This window comes from Podarcis bocagei (assembly GCF_964188305.1).
Source record: "Podarcis bocagei genome assembly, chromosome: 10".
Classification (NCBI taxonomy): domain Eukaryota; kingdom Metazoa; phylum Chordata; class Lepidosauria; order Squamata; family Lacertidae; genus Podarcis; species Podarcis bocagei.
This window is the reverse complement of record NC_138135.1, coordinates 33,581,794-33,603,320: the sequence shown is the minus strand read 5'-3', so window position 1 is coordinate 33,603,320 and position 21,527 is coordinate 33,581,794. Positions and strand designations below refer to the sequence as shown.

General features: G+C 44.0%; 1 protein-coding gene across 6 annotated transcripts in view; it reads right to left on the bottom strand.

Moving 5' to 3' along the window:
• CACNA1I (calcium voltage-gated channel subunit alpha1 I) overlaps positions 1–21,527 on the bottom strand; it is a 396,955-nt gene that overhangs the window by 101,915 nt on the left and 273,513 nt on the right. For all 6 annotated transcript variants that reach the window (XM_081210856.1, XM_081210855.1, XM_081210857.1 and 3 more), the window contains one exon: positions 15,564–15,661. In XM_081210856.1, coding sequence (XP_081066982.1) covers positions 15,564–15,661 — 98 coding nt within the window. The remainder of the gene's footprint in view (positions 1–15,563; positions 15,662–21,527) is intronic.

The window sequence follows — 21,527 nt, the reverse complement described above, 5'->3', positions numbered from 1 at the left end:
AAATGCTCTCCATTGCTTTGAAGCAATGCCCAGGCAGGTTGTTCTCTCTCACTTCATGCCTTTTTGCAGAACTCCTTTCATGGAGTATCGCTGTTCCAATTCTTCCCCTCTCGGGCCCAATTTTAAAAGCTCAACATATTTTTTAAAGTTGAATATATAACAATCAGGCATGAGATTATGCTACGCTGCTGAATTTCTGGTATGCAGTTGCCTTCTCTTGCCATGTTAAATTTAAATGAAGTTCTGATCTTACAAAGAGTTTCTCATGCCAGAAGCTCAGCTTCAGTGGGACTATTTGCGCATGTAAAGATAAATAATGTACCACATGTCATTCCAAACCTTAGCAAAAGACTGTTGAAGCCTTTCAAGTGATTTCAGTGTAATTTGGATCAAGCTAAATGTTTGAAAGTGTTCCCTTGTCCAAATATTTGCAACTGAAAATGATTGTTTTTCCTAGTTTATTTTAAACAATTGATAGAGCATTTTCTCACAAACGCTGTGGAGTGGTAGAAAATTCTTATCTGTCTCTCATAGTACTAGAATTTGTGGTCATCTAGTGATGTTTTTGGGCTGATATATCAGGACAGACAAAAATTAAACAAACAAGAGCTTCTTCACACAAACCATTAAACAACTTAGGAAATTCACTAACCCAAGTTACGGCTTGGTCTATTTCCCATGATACTGAGTATAACCCCTATGCTATACTGGGTAACTCATGGTCTGGGGGCCATATCTAGCACCCCAGAAGCTATTCTGTGGCCTCTGAAGATGCCCCCCTCCATTTTGTCAGTAGTGGTGATAGCTGCATTGCTTGGGTGCTCTGTGTGTGTTTTGGAGTTCTGCCCCCTAAAACTTGTTGCAGGCTTTTTCTTGGTAATGGGCATTATGCAGCACCCAATACTTCATCTCAGGCACTTCCTGTAGCTTCACATCAATGCCTGTCAAAGAGATAACAATCTTTAATGATCGTTCTCAAGAGCAGCTGAAGTGCGAAGCCACAGATTGTATCTATTCGTCAAGAGATCATATCCCTTCATAAGACATCAGCATGAAGCTATGGGTGTCGACCACAGCAAACTATGGCAAGTTCTTAAAGAAATGGGAGTGCCTGATCACCTCATCTGTCTCCTGAGAAATCTCTATGTGGGACAAGAAGCTACAGTTAGAACTGGATATGGAACAACTGATTGGTTCAAAATTGGGAAAGGAGTACAACAAGGCTGTATATTGTCTCCTTGCTTATTTAACTTATATGCAGCCCATGCGAAAGGCTGGGCTGGATGAATCCCTAGCCGGAATTAAGATTGCCGGAAGAAATATCAACAACCTCAGATATGCAGATGACACAACCTTGATGGCAGAAAGTGAGGAGGAATTAAAGAACCTATTATTGAGGGTGAAAGAGGAGAGCACAAAATATGGTCTGAAGCTCAACATCAAAAAAATGAAGGTCATGGCCACTGGTCCCATCACCTCCTGGCAAATAAAAGGGGAAGGAATGGAGGCAATGAGAGATTTTACTTTCTTGGGCTCCACAATCACTGCAGATGGTGACAGCAGCCACAAAATTAAAAGACGCCTGCTTCTTGGGAGAAAAGCAATGACAAATCTAGACAGCATCTTAAAAAGTAGAGACATCACCTTGCCAACAAAGGTCCGTATAGTAAAAGCTATGGTTTTCCCAGTTGTGATGTATGGAAGTGAGAGCTGGACCATAAAGAAGGCGGATCGCCGAAGAATTGATGCTTTTGAATTATGGTGCTGGAGGAGACTCTTGAGAGTCCCATGGACTGCAAGAAGCTCAAAGCTCTCCATTCTTAAGGAAATCAGCCCTGAGTGCTCACTGGAAGGACAGATCGTGAAGCTGAGGCTCCAATACTTTGGCCACCTCATGAGAAGAGAAGATTCCCTGGAAAAGACCCTGATGCTGGGAAAGATGGAGGGCACAAGGAGAAGGGGACGACAGAGGACGAGATGGTTAGATAGTGTTCTCGAAGCTACCAGGATGAGTTTGACCAAACTGCAGGAGGCAGTGGAAGATAGAAGTGCCTGGCGTGCTCTGGTCCATGGGGTCACGAAGAGTCGGACACGACTAAACAACTAAACAACAACATGGTTGTCAAAGGTATCCATTGAAAATGAACAACCAAGCAGATTTCCTTCCATCTAACTGTTCAGCCCCCATCACAGCACAGATTCTTGCTTCAAATGCTTTTTGCCTTAGTTTGTGCCAATTATTTTTAATGTGCAAATTATGTCTAAATAGATTCATAAATTGTTTTGTAATGTACTCTGTGTACATATTCATTGATATATAATTGCTGCTGTCCTGACAGGTTCCTCGTTGCTTTTCTTTTTTCTGAATTGTAGCTTGCTGACTTGGTGTTAGTTAATTGTTGTTACAATCAGCCTATATGCATGAAGACAAATAATATTTTATCAGAAGTAAGCCCCACTAGATTCAATGTGGCTTGTGCCTAGGATATTAACCTTAAGCCTCTGCCTACTGTGAATTTTAAAGTTTTTTTTGTTAGCTGTAGACTCCTCTATACACTCCTCAGTTAAGATCCAAACTGCTTTGTCCAAGTGGGGAGAACCAGCTGGATTTGACTGCTTAGGTTTGACCATCAATTCACCCCCTAAATTGTTGTATTAAAATATTTGTTTTCAAAGTGTCCTTGTCTCACTTTTAGCCCAATCCCAAATGCTTTGCTGTCCCCAGAAGTTTTATTGGTATATAACTTGTTTCCCCCTCAGTCCTGTTTGTGCTGTGAATTTAAAAACCAATGGAACACATAATGTTAAAGCTGTCAAACACAACAGCATATTTACTACAAGCAGTTCAAAGATTAATTGGCTTGACAGGTATGTTTCAGCAGACACACACACACACACACACACACACACACACACACTTTCTGATTAAAATCCACATTAATGAAATAAAATGTTGCAACAAAAATGACTTACCGGTATATGTGGTTAATTCGCATTACAATGACTGAAGGAGCCATTCATACAATTCAGGACACAATGAACAAAAAATCAACAGGGAGCTAAATTGACCTTCACTAATGTCAGAATGAGGAAAGCAAGATGAGATGACAAGTTTACTGTGAAATCAAGCTAGTGAGATAAGCTGTAATCCTATTCCCATTTACCTGGAAGTAAGACCCATTGAATTCACTTTTGATTGTACAGTTACTTCTGATGGTTAGAATTACAGTCATAGATTAGCCACTTCATTAACTTTTATTTAAGGTACCACAAAACTCTTTGGTCTTTTTGCTGCAAAAGACTAACAGGGTTACTCCTCTGGGAGGTCATTAACTTTGAAAGGGAACATGCAGAGAAGGCACCTGTTTTGTGAATATCTGTACATGGCTGAAATATGCATGGCTATTGTACACTACAACATAAAAACATACACACTTATATTTCAGCAGCAGCAGACGACAAAATGGAAGAAAGGGCTGTGCAAAATAAACCAATTGCAGTTGAGTGGAAAATATCAGTTCCAAGTATGAATGAATTGACTATCCTTACATGAAGGTACTTTTGACTGAGGTACTTCTGACTATGCTTACATGAAAATACCAGAGATGCATGAGACAAAGGTAGACATCACTGGCAGGCACTGGAACCAGCAACAGATAAGAGGAGGAAAAGCAGAAGAGAAAGTATAATAGGGTGAAACTAACTAGGAATGGCAAGCAAGCATCAGTGAAGCCTGATTTGGACAATGAGAAAGGGGAATGGTAGAGAATTGCAGTTGATGTCTCTGCTTATCCTCAAGTCATTGAATTTTACAGACAATATGACCTTAATAGATTTTATCTATTTCAGTATCCACAGGATGAAGGTGGGCTATGTTGTTCAGTTTATGTGATCTTCTTCTATCAATAGCTCCACCATGTAGTCTACAAGCTGGGATTCGGCAGTGGGGAGGAGAGGAGACAAAAAGATTGCAAAATATTGATTTCACAACTTAAAAATTATGTAGAGGGGAAAAAAATATTTTTATAGGCCAGAAAAAGATCTTAGAAACTCCATTTTCTTTTCACGTTTGCCTCTCCTCTCATAATCTCTATTGACACCTTTGAACAAATTACTTGAAAAGTATTGCTCCACACCGGTGGTGACTGGTGGCTACTGGAACTGATAGGATGGAAGGTAAGGAGACCAACAGTAGGTGGAGCCAGAGCCAATGTCAGTCAGAGCCAAGTAATTCTAGTTTTGACCACTTCCTCCACACAGCTGTATTCCATGAGGCACAAGACTGAATCTAAAAAGGAGGAAGCTGACAGGCACTGGTTGTAAGAAGGCAAGAAGGCTGACTGAAGGCAGATTGAGGTTGCTGGTGCAGTGACCCATTTGCTGCAATGAACAAGTCTCTGCTGCTCCCCACCTCTTCTCTATCGGGGCTTTTGGAAAGTCTACTGCAGAAGGATGAGGCCATACAAGCATCAGTTTTGTCGAAAAACTTCTACTGCTTTGATCACTGCCTTAAAAGTGTTTGATTCCATAGCCAAATTCATCTGTCCATCAGAATTTTATATTCACTCTCTAGCATGATGCAGCTCTCAGAAGCCATGAGAAAATTCACCTGCTTCCTTCTGCATTGGACATTCTCTTTCAAGGGATTTTTTTGTTGGCATCAAGCAATGTACTCTATGCAGGAGTAGAATACAGATCGAAGATTGGCAAGTAAAATGCTGAATATCGCTTTTGCTCATGACTAACCTGCAGTCTGGCTGTTTTACAGCAGTTTCATTGTATTACTTCAGTTTAGTGAGTCGACGACAGGGCTGTGCATCAGGAGAGGGTGATTCTATTTCTGATGCTGTGACTCACTGGATTTTGGTCACACACACACACACACACACCCCTAGAACACAAGACTAATAATAGTAAGACATACCTTTCTAGAGTTTGCAGACATTTTCAGGTGAATCTTAGCATGGCTGACGGATTTTATGGATGAGTTACAATTATAACATTAATCAACAATAATGTAGCATGCTCATATTTATAATATTGGCTACACTTGGAACACTGCAAGATCTAGCAGGGCTGCTCTTACAATAATAAAAAAGCCCAAGTTGTTACATTTACTTTATCTATACATATTTTTTCCATCTACATATGTTTTCACTCAATGGTACCAAGTTGCAGATATCTGCTAAAGGCCCAGGCCCAGTGAAGGTTTTCTGCACTGTATACCTTTCGCTCTCCTGACCCTCAGTTCAATGGCTGCTAGCATGTATTCATTACTGAGAAGCCGCCCCACAAGCACGCAGGCTTGGTGCATGCTGAGCAGCATTATTATTTTGAGAGGCACCTCCGAGTCATAGGATACCAGCTCCTACGATGCTCTGCCCTCTAACAACTTATTCTTGCCACATTTCAGCAAGACTAGTGTTACCCCTCCCCTCCCTATCCCCATCCATGGTATAGTTCCCTACACTGCGGGTGGAGCAGGTGCATTGAGCAGTAGTTCCTGTCACAACAGCCAGAATTGGGAGTTTCCAGTTGACTGCTCAATCCAATCTCAGCCAGCATGGGCCAGCATGTGCCTTGCATACTAAAGGTTCCAGGTTCAGTCCCTGCTAGCATCTTCAGGGAGGAAACTCTAGTCCGGAATCCTAGAGAGCTGCTTAATAATACTAATACTAATAATTTATACCCCACCCATCTGGTTGGGTTTCCCCAGCCACTCTGGGCGGCTTCCAACAAAATATTAAAATACAATAGTCTATCAAACATTAAAAGCTTCCCCTAAACAGGGCTGCCTTCAGATGTCTTCTAAAAGTCTGGTAGTTGTTTTTCTCTTTGACATCTGGTGGGAGGGTGTTCCACAGGGCGGGTGCCACTACCAGGAAGGCCCTCTGCCTGGTTCCCTGTAACTTGGCTTCTCACAGTGAGGGAAATGCCAGAAGGCCCTCGGCACTGGACCTCATCAATGTACTGAGCAGGGCTGAGGAGTTGGATCTAGTCAGTGGGTTGGATCCTAAAATCTCTTCCCCTACTTCCAACAGGCCAACTTCATTATAACATCAGGTGACAAGTTCTAAGTGTCTTGATACAATGGCTGATTACCTGCTTGGTTGTTAAAATAATCCCCTCAGAAGTACAGGTGTGTAGGGATTGAAATCAAACTTGTAAATGGACCAAGCACCCAAAGGGGAGCTCCCTAGTCCAGCCAATCCCAGTGGGGCTGTCAGTGAGCCCTGCATGTAGAGGAACCATCAAGAACTCACTTCTAAGCTTCTGATTGTTTCTTTGGTGCTCCACACTTGATGTAGGGCAGGTGGGCATGGTTTGGAGGAAATGCTGCCTTCTTCCCTATGGACCCTCTTGGGTGCTAAGATTGACAGAAGGTTGTTCCACCATCCTCCTGCTACTGCAGGAGAGGGCATAAGTTGTGGAATTCCCTCCCCACAGACGTGCATCTGGCATCTTCATTATAGAACTTTCAGCAAATGCTCCTTACCCCTTTGATACCTGAGATGTGTATATTTTTAGGACCCACCTTATTTCTGTGATCATTACATTGCTTTAGAATGGTTTTAACACCATGTTTTAATTGTTGTAACAATCACCGCAACTACCACCACCACCACAGCAGTGGCTAGATAGCACTGTACATTCTTGGCAATCAATTCTTCAGCAAATCCTTACCATCACAGGATTTGCCTTGTAACTTAGCAGACAGAACTTTAGCCAAGTCAGTTGCTGTAAAGTACTAGTTGTAAGCAACACACATCCAAACACAGTACAAAATGAGACAGAATTGACAGTCACAGCTAACACGGTGGCAGCAACAGCAGCGAGAAGAGGCATTTTCTTCCACCTGTGTCAAATCATGACGGTATGAGAGGAAGATATGATTAAAGACTTGCCACTCAAGAGGGATGAAGTGAGATTGTGCACAACTTCAGAAAGAAGCGAGAGGTGGCATAGAGGCAGAAAGGTGCCTCTGGAGAGGCCATAATAAGAACTGGCTGGGGTGACATGCAGCCAAGCTTTTCTAGAGAGACCTGGGGCTGCTTCTGACAAAGACCTAAGGGGATCTCTCTCTCTCTGTCTCCCTCTCTCTCTTGTGCTGTGTTCAAGGTGCAACCCATGAGGCTTCGGTTAAGAAGAATATGAGAAAGGGCGAATGTTAATAAAAGGATGCAGATGGAGAGGGAGAAAGAGTATATATGGGCCACACAGAGAACTGACTATCTGGTTATAAATTTTAAAATTGCAAAAACAGACCTTCTATCATTTAGAAAAGTGAAGTCTAAGAGCCCCCAAGAGTTATCGAGTCTCACTCCTGCAACAATAGGGTGGTTTTTGTTTTGTCTGCAAGAGCCATTCTACCCATCATACAGAAGGAGATGTTAGAATTCTGGACTACGGCTACATCTATACCAGCACTATGATACCATTTTAATAGTCATGGCTCCCCTGAAGCATCATGGGAGCTGTAGTTTATTAAGGGTGAACTGTATTTTGTTAGGGGCCCTCTATTCCATTCACAGAGCTACAATTGCCAGAGTGGTTTAACAACCAATCCCTATCAGCAGTGAACTCAGGGCGCCTGGCCGCCCTGGGCACTGACAACTGCCATTACGCCGCTGGTCATAAGTATTTGAGTGCCTTTATCACAGCAAAATTGCTCTAGTTAATATCTTTTAAAAATTGTGGCCAACAGGAGACTCTACACCCTGGTCACATGATAATGCTTCTGGACAACCCATTCCATTCTGAATTAAGGACCTTAAAATAGGAATCAATAAAACATTTTGACAATATTTCATCCCTTGAACATTTTGTCCACTGTCTCAGCCTATGTATGCCTTCAATTTACTTATCTTAAAGTACTTATATTCCACTGTTTCTGAACAAACAAATAATTCAAAAATCTTTGATGCATTTACATAGGTGGAGCCTTTTCTGACCAGTCCATGTTCGTTTCTGTCCACTTTCCCCTCGCTCCTTTTACATCCCTTTATATTATTCTTTCCCCTTTGCTAATATCCACGACTCTTCCAATTTTAGCATCATCTATGAATGTCATTAACAAGTATGACTCCTCCATGAAGATTATTAATGAAGACATTAAATAAGGTTTGTGGGAAGGCCCCAAATGTTCTGTCACTAATCTGTGCCATGTCTAGCTAGACACCTGCTACCAACTCAGACCATTTCCAATTTTTCATTATTTTTTCAAACACAATCCTCTTGCCATTTTTCGGTTATTGCTGCTTAGCACTTATAAAGCATTTTCTGAGTGCTGCATTAAAAGATAAGACAGTCCCTGCTTACAGACTCAGAATCTAATAAACATGATACAAAAGGAAAAGGGAATGAGGAGGGGAGAGGAAAGCAAGCACTGGATGTGACAACGTTTCTATGCAAATGAAGAAACCAGAAGTTTCCCCCCTCATATTACTAACAAAAGTGCCTCTTTGATCAGAAGTACTGAAGATGTGGCTGGAAATCCCTGCATTTATAATAACTGGAAAAAGAAACACATTAAAGTAAAATTAATCCCAGAACAGTGCTGGTGCTACAGAGATACTGATGTGGCAAAGAGGACAGAATATTTAAAAAATGAATGCTTCATTTATATTTCTGATTTTTATTCGTGCTTTAACAGGTTATAGTTTGGTGTAACAGTAGGGAACTGGTAAATGTTAAGACAATTTAGAAACAATAATAAAATATGCATACAACAACTAATAATGAGATACTGGGAAAATGGGACTTTTAGTTTGGCTCCCTTATGTCCTGCACCCACTGGACTGAAAAAGATTGCTCAGGAACCAGCATCAACATTTCCATGCCAGCTCCTGTGCAGACCTGAAAATAATTTTTCAGGTTTGGCGATGCCACCGGTATCAAATTATTAGGTGCCTGAATTTGTCAAGGCCTGAATGCCTATTTCAAGAATGAGGATGCACAAGCTCCACAAAATGTGTCTGGAAGCTGGCCCAACATGTCTAAAAGTTTTCCCCCAGACACATTTATTACCTTTCCAATATTACATTTTCTCACATCTTTAGGCATGGACTCCCAAGACTGCACTTCTGTGTTTAAAATAACGTGAAAGGCAACCCCGAGGAAGCAAACCCTACCATAAATCTTTACGTATTGTCAGAAAGAGCGGTGATGAATGGCTGAAAGTGTCTCACAAAACCTTACGTGGAAATTGCTTCTGTGTATCTGAAACAGGTAAGCAATCCCACAGAAGCTCCACAAATTGTTCTTAGCGCAATGTAGCAATTCTCTATCTACAGAAACCTGTTCCAAACACAAACACTTTTGAGCGTCACTGGAAGGAAATCGAACCCAGCACATGGATACACAGATGAATAGGTGAATCTTATGCAGATAGCATTTGGTTTTCAGCTCTCAATATTTCGCGTTTAGTAAATATTGCTTAGCCTCCTTCTCCCTAAAACTCCTCCTAACTCTTTTTACCCCTAAGGAATGTGAGACCTGCATGTTAAAAACTGGAATAAAAGGGTGTGGTGGGAGAGGGAGTTTCAGGTTAAAAGTGACTAGCAGGCAAAGGTTTCGACTCTCCCTCTGTTCCTGACCTTTCCAGGTGCAAAGGATCCCCTCTCTATCCTAGAGAACCCACCCAATTGCTGAGGTCACAGAGGCGCCAACTTGAGCTGAAGATTGGGAAGGCGATGACATGCGCATGACATGCGCGTAACACAGGGAGGAGCCAGGGGTGGAGCCAAATGCGGCGGCAGCACAGCTTCTATAGCTGATGGCTCCTCCTCTCTAGTGCTCCGCCTCTTCCTCCTCCTACCACTGTCATTGGCTGGGGGCTGCTTCCCCCCTCCTTCACCTCCACGGCAGGAGAAGGAGTCACAAGCCACTGAAGCCACGCAGTGCTGCTCTTGGCTCCGCAACTGAGTGGTCTCAACATTGGGGTTGTCCTGACCCCCCAAAAAATATTTTAGTGGGGCGACTGAAGAGACCTGGGCCCCCTAAAGTTGATGCCTACGTAAGGTCAACATGGGAGGCCCCAACCGCTCTGCGGCTCACTCTTTTAGGAGGTGAGAATGAGACAAAGATATCTTTCGGTAGTCTGCATTTACAAGTAAACCACTCAAATCCAAACCTCCCAGATTAGTTGCACAGAGAAGAACATATACCGTATTTTTCCATCTATAAGATGCCCCCTATTTTCGGGGACACAGATTTAAGAAAATGGGGAAGATGGCCCCGTGTATAAGATGCCCCCTAATTTCTGACATTATTTTTTAGGGAAAAACCTAGTCTTATACATGGAAAAATACAGTACTTTGAATTTTGGACTTCTCCGAGCTTTGCAATACTGTTCTCAGCTCAAAAGCATAACAAAAATGCATGAAATCATATGTTTTAGGATAAAAATATTTAGAAAAGGCATACATTGAGCTAAAATAATCTATTTAAATATATATTTTGTGGTACATAGAGCAATGTATCAAATACTCAAACTCTCTACAACGATATAACCAAAGTAAAAACAAACAAGCCCATGTATGTGCCATAGTAAGACTGGTGATATTTTAATTGCCCATCCCAGATAATGAACTTCTCAAGCTAAAGTGAAAAACATGAATGAAGAAAAAGAACATGGCAGGGGCTGGGGCCTACTAAGAGCTTCTCTCTTTTTTTGCAGGGGTGGGTAGAGGCAAACTTTGTACAAGGCCAGAGCCACAATCCTCTGTACTCACTTGGGAGAACGGATGGAAGGATTTGTTAATTTCACTTCTCTTGGTTTCTCATTTCCCCAATAACAAATTCAGTTCAATTTTGCAGCAATTTGTGATTCTTTTCTTTTTATAAAAGCCCTCATGAAAATTCTTCAGCATTTTAGTGTGAATTTGCTCCTCACAAACACATTTTGTATGCAGCACTGACCAATGTACACAGTTCTGCAATCAATTTACCCTAATATAATGCATCTTTGTTACGTTATTTTAACCAATATGTCCATTTTTTATGTGCACTCTCTCCTAATGTAAACCATCTTTGGCTGGAGAACTGAAACCCAAAATTTGGGCCAAGAGTAAATTTTAAAGGATGGCTATATTCCAGTTCTCATATCGCTTTGGAATGTGTGGATTTGATAAGTTCAGCTTTTCAAATGCAAACTGAATCTTATTTTTCTGCCATCCCAACTCAGTTGCAGTTCAGGAAACAGGCATAGGAATGAACAGAACGCTGTATGAGCCATTGTGTTAGATGGCCTACTATCTAGGGTCCTGGAGTGTGGTGTGAAGCAGGAGTCACCCTAATGCTTCAGCAGAAAGGCAGGATAAAAATATAAAACAAGGAAAACATATAAATGAATACATAAAGATTTAATCTATTGAACAAAGCAATGAAAGGGGGTTCCTTATACAGTGTGATCTGCAAATCCTCACTTTACCCTTCATCAGGCAAAGGAACCCTGTCTTTTTTTGGTGACCCTGCACAGAAAGAGTTATTAATAATTACTAATTCATTACCAGCCGCTGTGTGATGCCTAGTTGGGCAAACACTGTTGGCATTATTTGATCGGAGTTAATAAACACAGTGGAATACCAGCCGTGCTGCAGCCTTGGCTCCGCATTGCCCTCAGGAGGGAGGTGATATTTTAAAGCCGCAAGAAGAACACAATCCCTGCTTCTATTCTATTGTGCTCTCGCACTTTCCCTCCCTAGTAACTATTCTACTGAAATGCGTCTGTTTCTCTGGCCTGAAACCTGACATGTTGGGGAGGGGACTCCATTAAACTATACTGTGTGTGTATACAGAGCAACTGCATCCCGGTTCACACCGTCGCCTAGCAGGTTCAGATGGTTCAGCTCCCAGTGGAGCCTGACTCATATTTATATATCATGCACACAGAGCTGCAGAGGAGGAAGCGGGGACAAAAGTAGAAGCAAGACGAACTTGGGGGAGGGGAAGGTGCCCATTATCTCACTTCCCTCCATGTAGCATAGGTCTTAGAGTATTTTTAGATTTCAAGGGGAGTCATGCAGGAGACAGCAAATGCCGTGCTCCTCGTTCCTAACTTGCAGAGCAATGGCACAGTTTTAGGACTGCTATACACCAGGTTGCTTCCTTGCATAGATATCACTCCCAAGTTGGGAAAAGGAGGCACACCATGCACACATCACCGTATGATTGGTTACATCAAGAATGACGAGCCCTTGTCGGTTCGAGAGCTGCGTTCCCTTCTGGGTAACTTTCCAGAGGCAGGCAGTAAAAGCAGGCAGAGCAATGAATGCAAATTTTGCATTTGCACAGTAGACATGTCCCTCTCTGTTCTTCATCCAGGGAAGCAAGAGGCATATCAGAGTTCAAGGACACCTTCCAGGCGGTCAAGAACACTCAAAGACAGTGTGAAGCAGGGCCAGTGAGGGATGTGGCTTCGGGAGAGTCCTGAGGCCCAGATAAGGAGACTTGGATGGCCATGTTTGGCTCTGGGCCTGAGGTTCCCAACCCTTGGTTAAATGTTGGAACATGTATTCATTCATCAGACATAGCTAAGGCTCCATCTGCACCATACATTTAAATCAGCAGCAAACCTCTTTAAACAGTGATGGTTTCACCCAAAGGATATTTCGAACTACAGTTTGTTAATGAGGGTGCTGAGAGTTTTTAGGAGACACCTATTCCCCTCACACTGCTGCAATTCCCAGTGCGTGGCTTAACAATTCTATTTCCTGGGGGGACACAGAGAACTGCAGAAGAAGAAAGGAGATTCCAACTAAACATTAGATGGTAAGAGCTGTTCTGTAGTGTAACTAACTTCCTTGAAAGGCGGTGGACTCTTTTTCACTAGAGGTTTTTAAACAGAAGTTGGATGGTTATCTGTCAGGGGTTCTTTAGCTGTGATTCCTGCTTTGCAGGGGGTTGGACTAGATGACCCTTGGGGTCCTTCCAACTCTACAATTCTGTGATTCTAAGTATCCAGGGAAGAAAGGTCACTTAATAATCTACTGAGCAAGGCTTCCTAAATCAAAGCACATTTATAACAGGGAATCAAACCAATAAAATGTCTGTAGCTTCTCCAAATGCTACCAGCACAGTCCAAGAAAACAGGGTAAGGGCTGGAAATTCTCCCTTCTTTGCTTAAGGCTCTAATTTGCTGCTGCAAAGCCATTATCCATACACATACCAAATGCTTGTAAATTAGACTTCCAGTGAGAATGTTTACATTTGGCATTTAATTCATCTGACTACGCCTGGGGCTTTGCTACAGGCTCCTCCATAGGCTCCTGATGTTACCTGGTCTAGTTGAAGGAATATAAATAATATTATTCTGTGCTTTAAAAAGCTCTTTTCAAAAAGGACTGGAGTACTGAAAGTAGCTTAATACAGAAACCAAGATTTCAAAGCAGGCCTGTGACATGGGGCCCTAGTAGCAAAACCTTAGGGATTGGTGGAGAAAGGGGAGTGTAGGGGACATTGCCAAGTTAAAAATCCCACACCTAGCATCTTAGCTTCAAGGAAAATGGAAAAATAATTACACACTTCCCGCATGACCAATAAACACTAGCGCCCCAAGGGGCAACCTTCTGGTGAAATCCCAAAACTAGTTCCAGAAATGGTCCCTAGAGTTCTTTGAGCATCACACTTATGGAAGATACAATCCGTGGTCCTTGTTGCTTTGCCACCTATATTAGGAACACAGGAAGCTGCCACTGCTCCACTTAGCTCAATACTGTCTATGATGATTAGCAGTGGTTCTCTGGGTTTTAGTCTTTTCTAGCCTTAACTGGAGATGCCAGGGATTGAAATGGAGACCTTCTGCTTGCAAAGCATGTCCTCTGAGCTGCACCCACCAAACACCCCCCCCCCATGATGTGTATGCTTTCCTTATCTCTGCTTCTCTTGGATAGGCTGCTACAAACAAAGGAAACTGCCGTATACTGAATCAGATTGGCCCATCGAGCTCCATGTTGTCTATATTGATTGGCAATGTGTCTCTAGGATTTCAGGTGGGATCTCTCACAACTCCACCTGAAGATGTTAGAAGCTGAACCCAAGACAGTGGACCCTCCGGATACGAACTTAATTCATCCCGGGGGGGGGGCGTCCTTCCCCCAAAAAGTCCGTATCCAGAGGCACCACTTTTGTGCACACGCACAGCGCGATAGAGCGCTTCTGCGCATGCGGTGTAACCCGGAAGTATACACTTCCGGGTTTGCCGCGTTCGCAACCCGAAATTACGTCACCCAAAGGTAATGTAACCCAAGGTACCACTGTACCTTTTGCATGCAAGGCAAAGGCTCTGCCCTGTAGTCACGGGTCTGGGGCTTAGCATAGCCACAGCAAGTATTGCAATGGTGTGAGAAAGATGTGGAAGAGTAGAGGGAGCAGCAACAAAAGCAGCCCTCTGTGTCCCAACTCTTCTTAATGCTGCCCTAGCCCATGGGTCTAATAACAAGTCCCTTACACAGAAGTTATCAATAAATGTAGGACAAGCCCAGGAGGAGCACAGTAAACCTGACTTCCTTCTCTACAGCAGGCAGATCTCCCAAAGACTCCAGTTTCATAAAAGGAAGAGCAGTACAGGTTTGAAGCATCCATATTCAAAGCTGTTTACTCCTGTCTCTCAAATTCCCCCTGTCGCTGACACAACCATTTGGCGAAACCCCCCACTCTCTAAGAGGACCACAAATATGAGAGACTTTTTCTCTAAAATGGTGTTCAGCACTTACACCATGACCCACAACAGGGTAATGTCCTAGCTTGAAGTGGGTCAACCGTTGGCACCATAACCTTTCCTAAATGAAGCATTGTGAATAAACAGACGACCTGATTTGTTTGCACATGGTTAGACTATGTCTGGTCTTTATTGAGCATTTATTCCAATCTGTTTACAGGATAGTCGTGCGACAATGATAATTCATTCTGATTCACTTGTGTGGGGTTCACACGTTTTCTGATTGATTCTTCACTCATTCCACACCTTTCCATGCATTTCACCATCACTTTCCTAACAGCAAAATGTTCTTTGACAGGGCCGGTTAGGGGAATCCCGCCCATATCATTTACCAGATTCCCCTTGACCCATCTGCCTGATGATGCTTCCAACGAACCCCAAAATGCTGGTGTAAGGTAGAACTTCCTTTTGCAGAAGCCTTGCTAAGTATTTCTTTGTAAGGCCTGTTCTAAAGTCCCTTTAATCCCAGTTTAGTGTTTTAGCTCAGAATTTCTGTTGTGAATGATGCCCTTTCTCCTAAAAGGATTTTGCTCATGAATTCCCCAGACAAAAGTTCGGGGGGGGGGGAGAGAAATCAGCATCGTCTGGGTTCAGGTACCGAGTAGCTGAAGGGACTGGATGTGCTGGATAAGCTGATTTGCTCCCCTTGCACAGACAGCAGTGCAAATGGGTGCGAGAAACGCAGGTGCCATGTGGCTAGTAAGTTCTGAATGTGCTGGATGAGTATGTGTGCTCTCAACCCCACCCCCCCACCCCCCTAAGAAAAAAGAGAGAGAGAGAGAGAGAGAGAGAGAGAGAGAGAGAGAGAGAGAGAGACTGAAAGAAGAAAGGCAGATAGACTTACTAGGCACACGGTTGATGGCTTTGAGGGGCCTCAGGACGCGCACAGTGCGGATTGCAGACAGGTTGATATTCTGGAGATCCAGAGAATATTCCACCATCCTGCAAAAAACGGAGGGAGGAAAGATCATGGAAAGTGAGAGACATGCTTGAAACTAGCAGGGGAGATGAGCAAGGCAGGAGCTGAAGCTGTTCACATAGGCAGGATGGCACAAAATCCCTTCAGTGTGTCATTTCTTCCTCATCAGACTATCCTGAGACTTTGCCGGTAGAGAAGTATTAGAAATGAAGCACTGCTCCATGCATGCTAATCATATGTGAGTGCGCCTCCTGCCCACTCGCCAAGGCTGGAGATACCAAGCAAATGACTGACATTCAGGGCGGCATATCTCACGCTGCATGTCAATGAAGGGGTGTTGGTGACACTATTGAGACAATGATCAGAGCATGGATCCCCTCTGGGAGACCCTTAGAACTGAGCATGAGCACCTGGTGCTTCACAGAAGCAGGCGCCAAAATCCCACGGTGGAAAATCGAGCTGCCACAATCCATGCCCTTTGGAATAGAGAAGAGCTGAAAGAGCAGCTCTGATAAGCTGTCAGGAACTCCTAGCCCAGAGACTCTGCTGAGCCCTCTTCCTGGCATTTACCTGCTTTGTTTGTTGCAAGGGATAAGGGGCTTTGCTGTGGTTATAGAACACTGCATCCCCCCCCCATTGCCCTGGAGGTGGGAAAGAAAAGATCAACAAAGGGGCCACCAAGCCAAAGTGAGCTCTTGAACCACAGAGGCTTGATGGGGGAGGGAGAAAGGTTAGCCTAACACTGAGCACAGTGGCATCAAACAGATTTCCTGACCCAGATTGTGGCACTTGTGTATGCAATACATATTTTCTAGGAGTTTCCTTGGATATAGGAAAGCAGATACTGCTGTTTAGAGATGAGAAACTGGTGGTGGGAGAGATGACGATGACAAAATCTGACTCCCAAAGACCTCCCTCCTCGCATCCGGTCCTCTGAACCCATTGGCCTCTCCCTTTCTGGATCATGCAACTGCCTTTCAAAAGCCTTTGGAAACTTCAGGTTTCTCTGGAAAGAGACACTCATATCACTTCCACTCTCCAGCACTATTCCAGCTTCACTGGTGGTTACCAATTTGTTTCCAAGCCAAATTCAAAGTGCTGGTTGTAACCCATAAGCAGAGGTGGAGCTAGCTGCTTTGGCACCCTGAGCGGACACATGCTGTGCACTTGGGTGCGGGGTAGCCGCCAGTGGGGGTGAGGCTAGCCACCCGCGGCAAGCATCCGGGGGGGGGGCACCACCCATGGTGAGCATCCTTGAAGGATGACACCTGGCATGGGCCGCACCCACCACACACCCCTTCCTCCACCAGTGCCCTTAAGACCTTCAGAGGTCTGGGACTAGGATATCTGAAAGACCTCTCCCCTCCCCATGAACATACCTGTGTGCTCCCCTGTTGATTGTCCCCTTGACATTCAAAGCATGGTGGATATGAATGCCCCCCATCCATATATATATATTTTACTATGGTGATGAGAGCCTGCCAGTGCACTTCACTGCTGACCTTCTGACAAGCAGCAAAAGCTGGGTTTTTAAAGAAGATCTTTGGGGCTTAGGAAGTAATTATTTGGTGCTCTTCCAGATTTTTTTGGGGTGTGCATGTCTCTGGTTTTGTACTCATGTTGGCTGTGTTTTATGTATCATTGTTTTAAACTGCTTTGTTACAATAGTTTTATTAATGAGGTGTCATGAGCTGCCCTGGTGGGCTGGTCTGATAGAAAGGCAGGGTAGAAAGGTCAACTAAATAAGCAAGTAAATACACAGAGCTGTCCCAAGCATGGTGTAAAAGTGATGTTTAACCCCCTGTTCCCAACTTCCCAAATCTATGATCCATTGAACTGGCTTTATGTATAAATAAAATTGCATTACTAGTCCAATCAGCATTAGCAAGTCAGGGACCCATGGCCTAGGTTTTGGAGATGTAGCTTGCACGAACCTCATTTTATAGAATCATAGAATTGTAGAACTGGAAGGGACCCAAAGCATCATCTTGTCCTACCCCTTGCAAAGCAGGAATCACAGCTAAAGAACCCCTGGCAGATGGCCACCAAATCTCTGTTTAAAAACCTCCAATGAAGTAGAGTCCAGTGTTTAATAGAAAGAGCTGTATTTGAATAGGTAATTTTTTATGGTGCACATGGCATTATGCTCCAATCAGGCCTCACACCAACACCAACTGAGATGCTGGCGAGTGATTTTTAAAACAATTTCCTTCTTGCTGTAAACAGCAGCAGGAGTTTTGGCAGTGTCCTGTTTTCCATAAGAACCTGCCTTAACCTTGACTGACCCTGAGTGGCACAGAGAGGAAGGAACACAGCTGAGACTGAAAGACCAGCAGCGTAAAGCTGCATTGATGCTGAACCCAGACAGGGTCCAACACTGAGCCTGAATTAAAGCCTATCAGCCAAGAGCACTGTGAATCAAAACTTTAGATTTGAGACCCCCAAGAGAGCACTCCTGAGTCAGATTCCCGTGAGGATCCTTTTCCCTTTACAATAGGAGCCTCATCCTCCCCACCCCCATACCTGTTTGGCAGCAAGGGAAAGCAACACCCAAGGTGGGAGATGTCTGGTAAGTAATTGTGTGGCAAGCTCTGGGACAGAAGAATGTTCCTTTAATGTTCTGCTGGTCAGGAAAGGAGCAGAGCCTTGGAGGGGTGATCTAGCCCAGGGAAGATAAAGGATCTCAGTTGAGGTCCAGAGCTCATACAGAGCAAGATGTTCACTTGCATCTATCCAAGGTCCTGAAATTCCAGCCTGCCACTACAATCTCCCTAACTATGTGACTTAACAATTGACCAGGTGAGCCACCGTCAGACAACTTTCATAAGCCCTGTGGGCTCATGGTCAGAACAGGACAGGAGAAAATCTGAACTCTTTAGTTCTGTTTTCTGTTGTCTTGGATCATGCACAGAACTGAACAGCTAATGAACAAAAGGCGAGGTGGAGCATCTGTTGCTGTTCCCTCTGGGAGGGGTGGCCAATGGAGCACTTCACCTGCATCTTAGCTTCCTAATAGTTCTGACTCTTCAGCCCTTGCTCAAGTGGAACTATGCCCCCTGCTAAAAACTGGCTTACCAGAACAACTGCCAGAATAATACACTCACATGACGTTTCAGCCCACTGTAAAATCATCCTTGTTCATAGCCCACCCCTACGTTCTGTGATGGTTCTTTCCTGCTCACTCATTCCATACATATCCAAATTCCAACTTTTTTCTTTGCTAAGGGCATACACGGCACCCTGAACTGCTTGGGGGAGATAAACTACAGTGGGTTCTTTCCACCCTGCTGCCTTTCATCTTTGAGAAGGCACATCTGTCCCATTCCTACTGGGCTGGACTGACTGGCATTAGGAGCCTAAACCATCTCCACCTAGCATCAAGCAAAGCTGAGCAAGTCCTGTGCTCTGAATGAACCATGCACATAGGATGATATATCCTTACTTCACCCAGTTTGGCTCCAATAACGTTTTAGGAAGGACTGGTATGGCAGAAGGCAAATAACGGAGGGACATGAGGGGAATAGAAACTGAATGCATGTAGGCAGTAGTGTCTGGATCTGCCTCTCAGGGCTTATTAAAAGTTGATTTTCTCACCATCAGGCCATTCCCAAGGAAGACTAAGCAGACTTCTCTCAGCTGACTATGCTGGAGGAAGTAAGTGCAGGAAGGAAATGTGAGCTGGGATGAGGGATTCAAGAGGAGGCCTCGGATGGGCACCTTGAAACCTTCAAGGAAAACTAATTGAAACACCAGAAGCAAGGGAGTATAAGGCCTGAAGAAGGTGACATTTCCCACAGAGCCTTCATAAGTCACCATTAACTTTTTTAAAAGTCTTAAGTGTTTTCATTTATTGCTAGCCCCCTTGAAAGGTGGGATCCTAATATCTTAGGTAGGGGGAGTGGGGAGGATAGAGAATCAAGCTAGAGGAACCCAAGTCAGAGAGAGAGGTTTGGTTTGGAGCTGAGCTGGTTGCCAAGCACAGAGCTTTCCATAATTGCATAAGGAAAGGGTATAGCAGGAGCTGAGGAGTCTTATGTGGAAAGAGAAACATGTGGTTATACAGGTCTAATCCTGAGTGGAACAGAGGCTCATGAAGCCTGACTGGCCCATGGTCTCATTCCATCTTAGTCACAGGGAGACAGAGAGATTGGCTTATAGAGTATTTTTGGACATGTAACTTAAGTGGTCTTTGAGAGCTCCTTGTATGCTATTTATGAGCATGTCTGGTCCTTGTTAAGGCAGAAGGGAGAGTGGAAGAGAGACATTTATGTAATGCAAATGTGCATTCTGATAAACAACTGGATGCGGAGGGAGGGTGGGCATTCACAGCACAAACTGAAAGAGGAAAGAGTCACTTTAAGCACCCTGTGTGAAAATGCCCCAGCAGGCCAATCCTATGTGCTCAGAGATAAGTCTGTGAGCTCAAGCAAATGTGTGCATAGGATTGCAGCCTTAGAGTGACTTTGGATTTTATGAATCTTCCCTGGAGGAGATTTGTGCCAAGTGCCCTCGCTGGAAGTCAATAACAAAATCTCTGCTGGCTTCGATGAGGTGAAAGTCTTGTTTCAGGTATGGCTGCATCTCTATTGCAGGCTTGACCTGCTGCACCCCAATTAAGGGAAACACAGACAAATAGAGTATCTGGGCTTTCACAAAACCTTGCAGCCTACGCAGCAGGATTTTTCCCTGAATAACCTTTAAAGCAGAGCAGTTTCAAGAAGCAGCAGGGTGCGCACTGCTGACTGTGGTGTGGGGGAGGCTGAGGCTGAGGGCTGGCTCAGACAGTGACAATGACCTAGCATAGACCCCTCAACCTGAGAGCTGTTAAAAAGGAAATATTTTGTTTCTTTTCTTTTTTAAAAATTCATTAAGGGGTGAAGAGGAGTGACTCTTCCATTTTTCGGGGCACTATCACTTCAAAATGCTCCCATTTAGATGTACTATTCCATTGCAATAAAGGTCACTTAATACAAAGCCAATGCATTTTAAGACCAGAACGGAGAAACCATTTTTTTAATCTGAAATGAGGGTGTGGAGGGAAAGCCTCAAAGTCAACCTGAAATGGAAACAACCTATTTACAACTAGATGAACGTGCCACTTAAAGTTAATAATGAACCATTTTAATTTAAAACAAATTAAGCTCCTGGGTGCCTGTCAGTCATTACAATGGCTTATACTAATTGGCCTGACTGCTATAAGGGGGGGGGGGAGTGGCATGTTTGCCTCTTACAGGGCAATGACTTAGAACATGGCTTCTTTTACTTTAGTTTGCATCTATAAAGAAAGAACCTGTAAAAATGTTTGGAGGCTGTATGTCATGGAATGTCAGGTGCTCACGGCTGGCTTCAGACATTTTGCTGCCTGGGATGAATGACAAGATGGTTCTGCCCCTGCTTCCTTGGGGAAGGGCTGTAGCTCAGCTGTAGATCACCTATTTCACAGCATTTCCAGGAAGAGTTGAGTGTGATCCCTATCTAAAATCCTGGAGAGCTGATGCTAGTTCCCCACCAACATCTGGTTGGCCACCATGAGAAAAGGATGCTGGATTAGATGGGCCATTGGCCTGATCCAGCAGGCTGTTCTTACGTTAATCAGCGAAGACAATATTGAGGTAGATGGGCCAATGGTTTGACACAGTATAAGGCAACTTCCTCTATTCCTACGTGCAGAAGCTGATAGGACTGGCAGCTGAATCTTGCTCCAGCAACAGGACAGCGCACCTGAGGGCAGAAGGCTACCTTAGGGGATGCTGGGTAGACAGACAGTACAGCATATGCAGGTCTCTCCTCCAAGACCTCAATGCTGCTTCCTGCTACTCGGGATCTGCAGCCCAAGGTGGCTGCTTCCTCCCTCTGTCTAATGGTGGGTCTGAACCGGAAAGCGCTGTG